This window comes from Phoca vitulina, unplaced genomic scaffold (assembly GCF_004348235.1).
Source record: "Phoca vitulina isolate PV1807 unplaced genomic scaffold, GSC_HSeal_1.0 scaffold10, whole genome shotgun sequence".
NCBI lineage: Eukaryota > Metazoa > Chordata > Mammalia > Carnivora > Phocidae > Phoca > Phoca vitulina.
This window is the reverse complement of record NW_022589713.1, coordinates 47,353,609-47,367,302: the sequence shown is the minus strand read 5'-3', so window position 1 is coordinate 47,367,302 and position 13,694 is coordinate 47,353,609. Positions and strand designations below refer to the sequence as shown.

Here is a 13,694-nt window from a genome sequence, read left to right as displayed (position 1 = left end):
GTCTATTTTGCAGTTGCTGACTTATAGGTATGACATTTTACCACTGACATGAAAGACATGGTGCCACTATGCACAGGATCCCTGAACTGTCACTGACCATTTAAGGTCTGATAACAATAAAGAGCACCCCATTCCTCTGTCTGAGTGTAATGAGCTTGTATAGTAGATAAACTTCTGAAATTCGGGTCTTAAACAGTTTCCACCAATAACCCTTATTATCAAATTTTTTAAGGGCTTTGAAAATTACACTTTATGGATGGCCAGCTTAATATATGAGCCAAGCTTTGTAAAATGCTACTTGGAACACAAACTAGAGAACCCCATTATAATCCGCACTGACACTGTTGTCATATATGCTGCCTCGTGAGTGCACATAGGCCGTGTGCCCAGTCACCCTCCTAGCCTAGTGGGTGAGACACTTACATATGCACAAACACTCCCACATGCCCACAGATACACACACACACACACACACGTTCATACACCCGTGCACACTCAAATACACATTCATTCACGCACACGCACTTACACACACACATAGTTAGCAAGAGCTTGATAGCACATGCTTAGCTTTTTGCCTTCCACATTTACAATGTAACCAGTCTCATCATCCTCGCTGATCTTGGGCTCAGAAGTCTGCAAAAACAGTCTTAGAGCCCTTGCTTATTATTCACACCAACATGCCTTTTAAAAATCATTAAGAATAGTGGCATCTGGGTGGCTCAGTGGGTTGAGCATCCGACTCTTGGTTTCTTTTTTTTTTTTTGAATATATTTTTTTTAATTTTATTATGTTATGTTAGTCACCATACAGTACGTCATTTGTTTTTGATGTAGTGTTCCATGATTCATTGTTTGCATATAACACCCAGCGCTCCATGCAGTACGTGCCCTCCTTAATACCCATCACCAGACTAACCCATCCCCCTACCCCCCTCCCCTCTAAAACCCTCAGTTTGTTTCTCAGAGTCCATAGTCTCTCATGGTTCGTCTCCCCCTCTGATTTCTCCCCATTCATTTTTCCCTTTCTTCTCCTAATGTCCTCCATGCATGGACAACTCTTGGTTTCAACTCAGGTCATGATTTCAGGGCCGTAGGATGGAACCCATGTAGGCTCTACACTCAGCACAGGGTGCTCGTCCCTCTCCCTCTGCCCCTCCCAACCCCCACACAAACCTGTGTGTGCATGCACTCGCTCTCTCGCTCTCTCTCTCTCTCAAATAAAAATCTTTTTAGAAAGTAAAAATAAAAATCAATAAGAATAATTTTTATGGCTTCGCCATACCGGTATATCATGGAAATAAGCAGCAGATGTAAATAACTCCCAAGTAAACACAAACCCCTAAAACATCTTAGGGACTCTGAAATAAAGGATGGGGAGTAAATAAAAGACTGATGGGTTCAAATGCATATTCTAGTGACCATATAATGCCTATTCCAAAGAATCCATTTTGGCTTCCCACATCTAAGTCATTTTCATTTTTATTAGTTCTCCCCAAACAAATTTATATGATAATGGCCATGTTTCATAAGGGGGAAAGAAAAAGGAAAAAAGAAAAATGCTTAGGAGCCAGGAGAGGGAAAGAGGCAACTGCTTTTCCAATATTATTAAATTCTAAGATACAAATTAATTTCCACTTCAGTGTGTGTCCGAACATCTAAATGGGGCAGGGGAGGGTGGGCTTAAAAGAAAACTGTATTTTCTTTTGTAATCCCAAATAAGTATTTAGATTCTTGAATCGCCAGCCTCTTTCTTGGAATCAGCGAGTCTCGGATTTTTCCGTGGTTGAGTCTGAATGAAACCAGGCAACCATTCGTCTCATTAGCTAATATTCACGAGAACCTCTGGAGATGGGATGGCCCGAATTCATCTCTTTCTGATTTTTTTCAAAGCACCACTTGAAATCTAGTTAAAACTGATTTTAACCCTTATGTGGCTGTTCTCAGGATTTGAATCTCTTCACCACTCACCACATGGTGAATGAGCATCGACTTAGTGAACGGTTCGCAGGCCCTGCCCACGAAGAGCTCAAGTGGTCCTCGGGCTAAGGGGGTGGGGGGGCGCAGAAGAGTAGACAAGAAAGCACGCTTCAGTGTGAGGTCTTTTGGGTGGGGAGGTAATTCAGGATGTCGCCACAGCACCTCAAGGAGACATCAAAGCAGCCGTGGGAGGCCAGGAAAGGCTTTGCAAGGAGGTAGCATCACAACAAAGCCAAGTCTCCCAGCAAGAGGGGACCCAGATGCCTGTGCAGCTTGGTTAGTGGGCAGTCATTCTCCCTTTCCAGTAAGGAAAGGATAAGGAAGAATGGGTTCAATGGCAGAACATGAGAATGACTTTAAGAGGTAGGAGATGGGGGGCAAATATCAACCCCATTACAAAGAGGTGGTGCAAATTCACTGCCTGGGTGGGAGCATGTTTTCATAACTACATGCTTTCCGGTCCTCATTCTGGAAAGACTAACTTCAACTTCAGTAGAACTAAGTGAATGGACACCTAGCTGTTTTAGTTCATATTTCAATGAGACAGTTTATAGTTCTTTACCTTTTGGGGGGCCAGGTGGGAGAACCAGGGCCAAGAACTGTCAGGTGGAAAGTAGAGGCTCAGGCTGGAACCCAGGGAGGCATACTTCCAGTCCACTGGTCTTTTTCTTACCCCACACTTTTCATCTTGCATTGACTATGTGGATGTGCTCTCTAATGAGGTTGACAATTCCTTCTTTTTTTTTTAATTTTTTTATTGTTATGTTAATCACCATACATTAGATCATTAGTTTTTGATGTAGTGTTCCATGATTCACTGTTTGTGTATACAATTCCTTCTAATCAGCAGATTGAGACAATGTATTAATTTATCCCGTGTTGGCCATTCATATCCCTTCTTAGGAGTTTATTAGGATTGTTAAGTCTTGTTTTTAAGATCAGGAAGCTTGTGATCTATAGAATGTGTTCATGAAAAGTCACTCTAGTTCACTAATAATTTTTTTTTAAATTGAGGTAAAATCATGAGTCTATACAAATATAAAATGAACACATGTCAAAATTTTTATTTGACTCATTAATTAATGAGAGAACTAGCATAATGTCCCATCTGGTACAAAGGAGAATTCAAACATCACACATACGTAGGCAATCAGGAGCGCTGACATGAATTTACAAATGCGTGCCAAACTGGTCAGTCCTCAAGGGCAACAACTGGTTACATCCCACCAGACACAGTTCACTTGCATTTCTAGGGACGAGAGTCATTTGCATCATCACCAGTTTTCTACAAGTTGTAGAAAATATGTAAAATAGCTCAAAGACAATGAAAGAGGGAGATGGTAGGAAAGATGAGCTAAACACCCAGATCTGTAATATTTGTACCTGTTTCAAAGTCTTTCACAATTTTCCCAATTTTTCCTGACATCTCCTTGAGTTCTTTTCACAAATCTGTGAGGTCACCCAAGAAATTCGTATTTGATAGAGGATAAAACTATGGCTGGGATTGTTAAACCACTTGTCACCAGCCCTAAGAACCTCCTGGAGAATATTATTAAAATAGAGATTCCTGGGCTCCCCCCAGGCCTACACGGTCAGATCCCACTTGGAGATCTGAATGGCTAAGTGTTCCCCTGGCTTCTGAGTATCTGCCAGACTTCAGAACAGCTGTGACATCTGAAGATACACAATGGGCCAGTGACAGACCCAGGGCCACAAGGCAGGTTTCCTGATGCTTGGTCACGTTCAGTACTCCGGTCCGCATCAAGGTTTCGGCCAGCCACTTGTGTGGCTGTGTCCTTCACTCTGTGAGGCTTTATAAATCCTTCATAAAATAAGAAAAGGAGAGCCCTTGAGACATAGTAAGACAGAATAAGACTGCCTCGGTGTCTCGTTTCCATTCTCTAAGTGCATTACCGCTTGGCAAATGCATCAACTTAATTAAAACCAAATGTAATTCTAATGCACCAATTTGATTTAAAAATAATCTTCACAGTCACCAGGACATCAAAATGCAATTAAGGCTATTTGAGGAAAGTCTCTGATGCATATTATGTTCTGAGGCTGCACTATGTCAGGAAGCCCAGACCCTCCTGAATGCCACTAATGTGCTCAGCAGCAATCCTCTCGCTCAGATGCCTCTTCCAATTAGGTTCTGGAGAGCATGATCCAGGACAGTTCAGGAACATTTACCAAATCCCATCCAAATGGCCCTTTAGCTGAATGCTTTTTCTCTGAGCCACTCCCCGGACTTGGGGAAGCGCAGACAGTCTCACGGATGCCAGGATTAAGACAAAATCAAACTGCGGATTCAGGAGTTCCTCGTTACCTACCCGTGTGCTCAGACTGTAAAAGGCTCTGGACCAGGACTATGGAAATTGAGAAGCGGGTCTAGCGAAAAATTAAGCAATCGATCTGAAGTTAATGGAGCAGTTTGGCTCCTTTTTATGTTCCCCTGACGTGGTTTTTCCAGGACATCTCTTCTGGCTGAGTGACTCTGGTTGCCCTAAGACGGATTTGGTTTTTGTTCCTTTGTTTGGTTTTGGTTGGTTGGTCCTTTGGGTTTTGTTGTTGTTGTTTGTTTGGTTGATTTTTTGTTGTTGTTGTTCCTAATGAATAGAAAAGGGTAAGAAATACTAAAGATATCTGAAAAATACTTGGCAGAGTCAAATGGGCAGTTCTGATGAGTTTCATAGGGCTTGGGTGGTGTAAGAGGCAGCTTGATTTAGTGGTGTTAGTAGTGGATTCACATCCTGCCTGTAACTGGTGAAGTCTCTCCGAACCTTCTTACTTGTGTACAGATGCAGCTGGCCATGCCTGCTTCATTCAGTGACCCTGCTATCCCTCTCCAGACTAGTTGGCTGGCCTCCTCCACTATTCCAACACCTCCGTTGCAATCAGCGGCTGGAGCTCCAGCCCCCAGCCCTTGCCGCACCTTTTCCGTCACTACCTGGGGTGGAGGGCAAGAGGGAGGGGCAGATGTAAAGAGAGAAAAGCTTTTTCAAAGCTCTGAATCACACTGAAGCCGCTTGAGAGGCCAAAGATGATCTCGTGAACCAACCATCCCTGCCAAAATCCTAAGGGAACACCCATTTGAAAGGCAATAATCACTAATCTTCTCATTTCCAAGTGAAAAAAAATTACACTTTCAGGAAGAAATTAGAACTTTCGAGCCCTTAATGTATATCAGTCAGGGCGAAAGCCTTCCACATACGCATTCTCATCCAATCCACACAGCAACTATGCAAAATAAATATAGTTTATTAAGTATTTGCTATGTATAGTATGGAATTAGATAAATATCATTGAGGTAGCTGAGTCTCAATGAAGCATATATGTTGGGATTTGGGGGGGGCGGTCAATTCCACACTTGTTTGTCCCCTCCCCCCCACCAGCATGTTTCTTCTCATTCAGCGAAGAGCCTTGGTGTAAATTACCAGCTTCTATGTCTTTCTCCTTTAAGGGTACCAGCATCAGAGCACCTGGGTGGCTCAGTTAAGCATCTGCCTTCGGCTCAGGTCATGATTCTGGAGTCCCAGGATCAAGCCCCACATCTGGCTCCATGCTGAGCAGAGAGTCTGCTTCTCCCTCTGCCCCTCACCTAGTTCATACTCTCACTTTCTCTGTCTCTCAAATAAATAAATAAAATCTTAAGAAGAAAGAAAAAAGTACCAGCATCTTACTAGAATAAAATCTCTTAACTATTTAGAAGAAAAAAAAAAGTACCAGCATCTTGAGGGCAGTAATTATGTCTTAACAACAATACCAGCCACCATCTGTTCTGGGCTTATCTAAATGTGCTGTAGAAGTATTACCTCACCTAATCCTCAAAAATATTGATTAGCTAGATACTATTATTTTCCTCACCTTACAGATAGGAAAACCGATGCTTAGAAAACTCTTCTCATTTTGTACACTCAACACACACCCAAAACCTACCATGTCACAAGCATTCAAAAAATACTCAGATGTCCTATAATTTCCTTTGGCTCAATAGGCAGAGATGGAGGAATAAAGAAAGACAAATGTCATTTGCTTTCCAGAATATTCAGTATATCCCAAACATTGTGAAAACAAAAAGGGCCCAGAACATCCTTCCTTGTCCCTGTGCCTCACAGTGGAGGGCCAGTCTAAAGTCTCAGGTTGTCTGAGACAGTGGAGAAGGGGCTTCTCAAATGCAGTGACCTCGTCAGGAAGGTGTCGGTGTCTGCACCACAGAATCTGTGGTCCCCATGGAGAATGGAGAGACTGGGCAGGGGCCTCAGGACAACTCCCCCTCCACCCTCCAAAAGCCCACCCCTAGAAGACCAAACCATGGCCATAACACCTTGCAGAAGAGCTCCCTGAAGCTGGCTGGGCTCAGCTAGCATCAGCCATATGCTCAGTGATACTGTGCCCTCTAAGTCCCCAAAACCAGTCTCCCTTGTGGTGGGAGAGAGAGGTTCCTATGTCCAAATGCAAAACTGAGAAATGAGGGAGGCAGAGGACTGCTGAAAAGGAACCAGATAGCAGCCATCCAGTTCCCACCCACGGACACAAACACACACATTCACGGATCAACGTTGTCCCCTCGCTGTTGAGTGGTGATTCATCAGTTAGCTGTTCTTACTCTATTCCTGCTCTTGATGGTAGCGCACAGTTCCCTCATCACGTGAAGACTTTCCAAAAATCATTATATAACCAACCCGAAAATCATCCTCTGGATCCAAGACCAATGTTACTGAGCAAACCAAAAGAAAAGGCCAGCTGCGGTGCTCTGATCAGTCTGTGCCAAAGAGGAAACTGATCCCTTTACTGTTTATGATGTACATTATGTTGTGTACATGTATCATTCTTGGGTAAAGTACAGCAAAATGCTTACCTGAACTTAGGATGCTCTGATTGAATTAAGCAAAGGGAATCTTTTTTTAAATATTTGGGGGCCTGACAAGTTCATCACCAGGAATTTGGAAATAGAGTTAAATTATAAAATCTGTACATTATGGATCAGGAACATAAGGTCTCCTGAAAGAAAGAGAGGGACTATTAGACCAGAGCAGGACTTTGGAGTGTGAGACCCCAAAATGAGAAAGAACTATTCCATGGAGAGGGGCCTGGTGGGCCACAGAAGCATGAAATGGTTGAAGGCAAAGAGTCATGCACTGGCATGCCAGTGTCCATCCTAGGACCAACCGGGGGAAGGAGGATTTTTAGGTATTAGGCCTCCATTCCTCCAGGAACGATGGACAGGCTCTCCCTATGTGGAGCGAGTGAGCAGAATGTTTGCACTTAGTTCTTTGATGGCAGGACATAGTGCACCAACACCATGGCTGGGAGAAGAAAACGAAGTTGAGAACCAATTGAGTAGAGAACTTATGGTTGATAGTGGAGGGCAGCCACCCAGGGCCACCCAGGCTTGCAGCTGGGAGTCAGGGGAAGAGCGCCCTCAGACTGTAGGGGCAGCTTACGTATGGCCAGCAGCTGGGGTTAGCTGGTTTCCCAGGCTCCCTGTGGATTAGCAAATTTGAATAATTTCACAGGTTCCAGGGCATAAGGGCTGTTGCTCGTTGTCTGGTACCTGGCCCCAAAAGCAGGTAGGGCTGGGGCTGGTGTATCATGTCCTGGACTATGAGAGTCCTAGGGGAAGTGGTTGAGGTGTTGACTTAACCAGTTGCTTAAGGGGAACTGACTGGCCTCTAGCTAGAGTTTCAAAACTGAGTCAAGACACCTCTTAAAAAATAAATTAAAGGGGTGCCTGGGTGGCTCAGTCGGCTAATCGTCTGCCTTCAGCTTAGATCATGATCCCGGGGTCCTGGGATCGAGTTCCCCATTGGGGTCCCTGCTCGGCGGGGAGTCTGCTTCTCCCTCTCCCACTCCCCCTGCTTGTGTTCTTTCTCTTGCTGTGTCTCTCTCTGTCAAATAAATAAATAAAATCTTTGAAAATTAATTAAATTAAAAACATGACATTACCCAGAGTGGTTTTATCTTGCTTGCCTACTCGGATGCACAGGCCTGGGCCCCATGAGTGCAGGTGCCGTGGAACAGTGCCGAGATTGATGGGTGATGCGGGGCAGGGGCAAGGGGCAGGACGAACCGCACGGGCCACGGGTTTGCTGACCGAGATGTCAGAGCATTGCTGTCTTGGATTCAAGTGTTGCCTGGGGCAAGATCTTGCCTGCAGTGAAAAAGAGACATTAGCTGTCTCCACCAGATGATTAGAGTAGTTGGCTAATATCAGTCGTCTACCCTTATGCTTTATAACTGCATCCCATCTATTCTCTTCATAGCCCTTATGATAATTTGTGATTATATATTCATCAGAAATACAGATTACCTTCTTCTTATTATTTATAACCTTGTTAAACGTTGTGTTATATATTTGCTTATTTGTGTCCATTTTTCTCACTAGAACATTAACTCCAGTGAGGATGTTATTCTCCAAAGAATACCCAGAATCGGCAATCTGGAATATTTGTTGAATTAGTTGGTAAACAAACAAACAAAAAGGAATAAATAGTTGAATGTAACTCTCCTCCCTCACTAAGCAATTTTCTGGTCCTGGCAATGTTCTTTTATAGGATAAGACAATCCCCATCACACTGTCAAGAGGGTGTCTGGTATTGCTCATAAAATTTTAGCTTGTGTTCCAGTGAGTGCCTTATTCTTATATGTGGTTTAGTTACCATGGGCCATATGCTCAGGGACAGCCCACCTTTGGCCATGGTAAAGAGTGAGTCTCTATCTAGACTGTAAAACCAGCAGTTGGATCCAGGCAGCATCCTTTTTCACTCTTAGGAAAAGGTGCCTCCCCCCACCTCCAGCTTTATTCCTTACTTCCCGTTTCTTCCAAGCCATCAGCAAAGTCATTGGACTTGATGCTAACACACGGTTTCTTTAGGTTATTAAGTTAAGTAAAATCTGCTGGAGCTAGAAAGATTTTTCTACATCAGCTTTCATCTTTGCTGCTTAATTAAATCCCTCACCTGGGAAAAGAGTGATTTTTCAGCCATCTTGCTTTCTGTGGCATCAGCACGGAACTGTGACTTGAAATACCAAAATGCCACTCGTGTTTAATGCTTCAGGTGCAACAAGCCTGTTCTATTTGGAATCCCCTACAAAGATAGATATTAACTGAGAATTGAAAATGACAGCAGAAGAGATTGAATCAGAATGGCAAAATGAGCCCACAGATCTACTTCCTCTCTTGCTCCAATCCCTTAAAATATCAGAAAATATATTTTTTTAAGAATACCTCTATAACAGTACTAGAAAACAAGAAATAATAGTATCCGAGACCCCAAAATTGTGAGAAGTTCCTGGCAAACTACAGCAAATAGGGGCACATTCAAGGAGACTGAACTTATAGCAAATTCATTGAAGAACACGAGGGTGTCTCTAGTGGCTTGATTGCATTAATGACCCAAATTCTTCACCGTTTCCTATACTGCCCTTTGCCATGGGACTTTACAGTTCCTGTCACCACAGAAGTGGAGACCCTGTCCCAACCCTTGAGTCTGACCGGCCTCATGACATGCTTTGCCCAATAAAATGAGGCAGAAGTGACAATGTATGATTCTGAGCCTGGCCTTGGAGGCCTTATGTGTTTTGCATGTTTCCATTTGCTGCTCTTAAAATTCTGGCATTACCATGAATGTGCAAATTAGCCTTCTGGGGTATGAGAAACAGGAAATAGGGCAAAGTCTCCTCAGTCATCCCAGCCAACAGCCAGCCAACACCCAGGCATGTGAGTGAGCCATTGTTTTGTGGCTGTCTGTTACACAGCATTATCATGGCAATATATGACTGATACAGACTCCCAGCTGTGTTCATGACACCACATTACTGCTTATAATGAGCAATAGGCAGCAACGGTGTTTGACTCCAGAATCAAAGGAACACCTAAACTCAGAAGAAAGGGAACCCATGCCTAAGGGAGGGCTCCTATGTGAGCACAGAAGTCTGAGAAAGACAAAGAACTGTGTTTCAATAACTCTAGACCCCAGACCATCTAGAGAGCGGGGGGGGGAGGAAGGAAAAGGCAGCTGTATTTAACAGGAGAATCAACTGACCTCTTCCTCACCAAGGTTAAGAGAGAGCCCTGCCCTGTTTTAGCCATTGGAGTATGGTAGGAGACTCCAGGCTGCTTGCCTGCTACATTTTCAAGCATCTAAAAATGAGATGCCCCAATCGACACACCCTGCTCTCTTAAGCAGAGCCTGAAAGTAGTCCTTGTACTTGGGAGAGAGACACAGTGCAGAAGCAGATGCATGTAATAGCAGAGAAGCTCGCCCAGCTGTCCACACCCATCTACCTCTGTGTTCAGCCATTAATGTAAAGAAACAACCAAGAAATACAGATGTTGAAGAAAATTCCTTGACAAAAAGGAGAAGCGATAAAGAGGAGGCCAACCAATTCTAGAGGAAACAAAGAATTCAATAAAGGAAAGAAATATTGTTTTAAAAACATAATAATAGCCTCAGCCAGATCTATTATAATATGACATCCATAACAGAAAGTGGCAAATATGAATAGGAACCTTCCAGAAATAATAAAGAACCCTTCTCTATATGTAAAAATAAAGCTAATATTGAGGCAACTATGTGGCTCAATCAGTTAAGCACCTGACTCTTGATTTCAGCTGAGGTCATGATCTCATGGTTATGGGATCAAGCCCCGAGTCAGGCTCTGTGCTCAACGTGGAGTCTGCTTGAGATTCTCTCTTTTCCTCTGGGTCTGCCTCTTCCCCTACGCTCACTCTCTCTTTCTCTCTCTCTCAAAATAAAGAAAAACTTTCAAAAAATAAAGCTAGTATTATTTTTTAAAATACAGCACAGAAATAATACTTGTTTTGAGTGTATAACAAAACTATTTTCATGGGTGGGAAGAACTGAGAAAAAGTCATGTTTATTTTACTTCTATTTATTTTAGGATTATTTGTATACATGAAAAACTATTACGTGACTCTGAAGTGTCATCTTTTTCTCTCCCCCCCTCCCCACCTTCCCCACTTAACCCGTTCATTCTTCATTATAGGCCAGGAGACATGATTACTCTTCTAGAAGACACCAATGAAGACTGGTGGAAAGTAAGTATTTCTCTTTCTTTAAAAAAAAAAAAGAATCCCTGGGTAACTGTAATTACAACAAATGCTACAATTGTGGATGCATGCCTCTTTTTTCCTTTCAGGGGAAAATTCAAGACAGGATTGGCTTCTTTCCGGCCAACTTTGTTCAGAGAGTACAACAAAACGAGAAGATTTTTAGATGTGTTAGGACCTTTCTTGGGTGTAAAGAACAGGGGCAGATGACACTGAAAGAGAATCAGGTGAGTAAAGCATGCAAGCACATACCAGGTACGACCAAAACAGAGAAATAGTCACTAACAAACGTAACAATACACATAAATCTGAATGAATGGGGTCATATTCAAAGTGTTCACTTTGAGAAAAGATAATACTCTGGTGGTATTATGTAGTATAGTAGAATCTAAACCTGCAAAGCCAGAATGTTAAGAAGCTCCTTTGGTGGTATCTGTTCACAAGAGGAAATGTACATAAAGTTATAGCAGCAGCGTAAGGACATCTATCTGGTCCTGGTCCTTTTCTCTGAGGACCGCTGGTCTCTCATGTGGACACCTACTCCAGTTTGGGCTCTGTGCTGTTCTCCACCAATGCGTGGTTAATTTTTCATAGTTTCTTGGGAATACTTTGTTGTTACTTGCTGAGGATTCCACAGTTCATTGTATTTGCCTCTAGTCACAAAGGCCCTTCTAAGTAAGGTCTCCTTGTCCAGACTCTAAGCTTCTGCCTTTTCACTGGAATCCAAGACACCTTCACATTGCTGCATAAAACATAGTCAGGACATAAGTAACCAGAGACTGTCTCACACCAGTGCCCAGATGTCTCTGTACATCTAATCTAGAGGTGTCTGGCGCCATCTTGCTCTAGTGCCATGTTGAATGTGAGGTTAAGCATGCAACGGCAAATAAATGACACTGTCAATTTCCTGAGAAGTGAGGTATGAACCCCTTGCACATGTATGTCTTCAAGCTCCATGCTTCTTGCTCCCCCATCTCACTCCTGGAATACTGACAGACACAAAAGGACAAGACACACGGTCAGCTCTTTGTCTTAACTCTGCCTCTCTTTGCCTTCTTTCAGCAGAGAGAGGGCTTCCTACTGCCCCTTCTTCTCTGACTCCAACTTCCTCATGTCAGATCCTATATCCTCACTATAAAGTATAATAATACTCTAAGACCTCCACGTTTGCTCTTGGTGTATTTGGGGATGATTTGAGAAATCAGACATTAGAAATTTCTTCTGTCTCCTAATAAAGTCTCACAATTAACTCTGATTTCCAATTTTGGAAGCCAAAGCCTTGACTTTCTTTCTGTCTCCACTTTTGGTATGATAATTCTAATACTTCCTAAGGCAATTAATGCCTCTGGTTGGAAATGGTGAGGTTCACCCTACAAAGAGGTACAAAATGAAAAACATAGTAATAATTTTAATACTATCCCAGGGTGCCTGGGTGGCTCAATCGGTTAAGCTTCTGCCTTCGGCTCAGGTCATGATCTCAGAGTCCTGGAAAAGAGCCCACATCGGGCTCCCTGCTCAGCAGAGAGTCTGCTTCTCCCTCTGATCCTCAGATAAATCTTTAAAAAATGATAATAATTTTAATACTATCCTTGTTCAATAGCATTGCCCAAAACACATCTTAAATATCATTTTTGTAATTGCCTACAAAGACAGTTTCTAAGTCCCATAAGACTTTATATTACTTTATATTTACATTACTTTATATCTGATTTATAACCTTTAAGAACTGGTTTACCTAACTGGTCAACAATTTTATATGCCACATAGAGTGCCAAATGCTTGATCATCTTCAAACTAACAAGTACACCCCCAAAGAATAATGATTTACCTTTTCTTTATGGCTACTTAAAAGAAAATTCTTTATATCTAGCCCCTGATTCACAGAGAAGAACAAATTAATACAGTCCTAGATATTGCCACAGTGATAATTATTAAAAGTATCATCATTATTATTACTTACTATTTATGTCATACATATATATTTATAAAGTATATAACCTATGACATTTTACTTGAGATCCCATACATGCCCTAAGAATTTTATTGATTAATTATTCACTATTTATATTTTATAAATGATGAAACAAAGGCTCATAGAGGTTATATACCTTACTCAAGGGGGCAAAAACCTGGTAAGTATCCAGGCTGGAACTTCCTTTTTTTTTTTAAGATTTTATTTATTTATTAGAGAGAGAGAGAAAGAGAACGAGCAGGGAGGAGACAAAGAAGCAGGCTCCCCGCTGAGCAGGGAGCCCAACATGGGGCTCGATCCCAGCACCCTGGGATCATGTCCTGAGCCGAAGGCAGACACTTAACCTACTGAGCCACCCCGGTGCCCTGAGGCTGGAACTTAAACATAGGTCTGCAAACTCCAAGCCAGTGCTTTCCACTGAGCCATGTGCCCTGGACAATGTGGAACCAGCTTTGAGCAGTACAGCACCATTTGCATAGGTTGGCTCCCAGGGAAGGCAAATGTTATAAAGGCAAGTATCTGAGGACCAGAGAGCCCTTTGGGAATAAATTCTTGCTTCTATAAGTGGGTCATCCTTGAATCCAGGCAATGGATTCTCATCAGATGGAGACCCCATCTCTAATGCCACACACATACCCCACACAGCAAACAGGCACTTTTCCCATGCCAG

General features: G+C 42.7%; 1 protein-coding gene across 1 annotated transcript in view; it reads left to right on the top strand.

Annotated features, from left to right (window-relative positions):
• Positions 1 to 13,694, top strand: part of STAC (SH3 and cysteine rich domain) — a 150,607-nt gene that overhangs the window by 126,641 nt on the left and 10,272 nt on the right. Inside the window, exons 9-10 of the mRNA XM_032409236.1 lie at positions 10,989 to 11,040; positions 11,142 to 11,279. Of these exons, the coding sequence (XP_032265127.1) occupies positions 10,989 to 11,040; positions 11,142 to 11,279 (190 nt within the window). The remainder of the gene's footprint in view (positions 1 to 10,988; positions 11,041 to 11,141; positions 11,280 to 13,694) is intronic.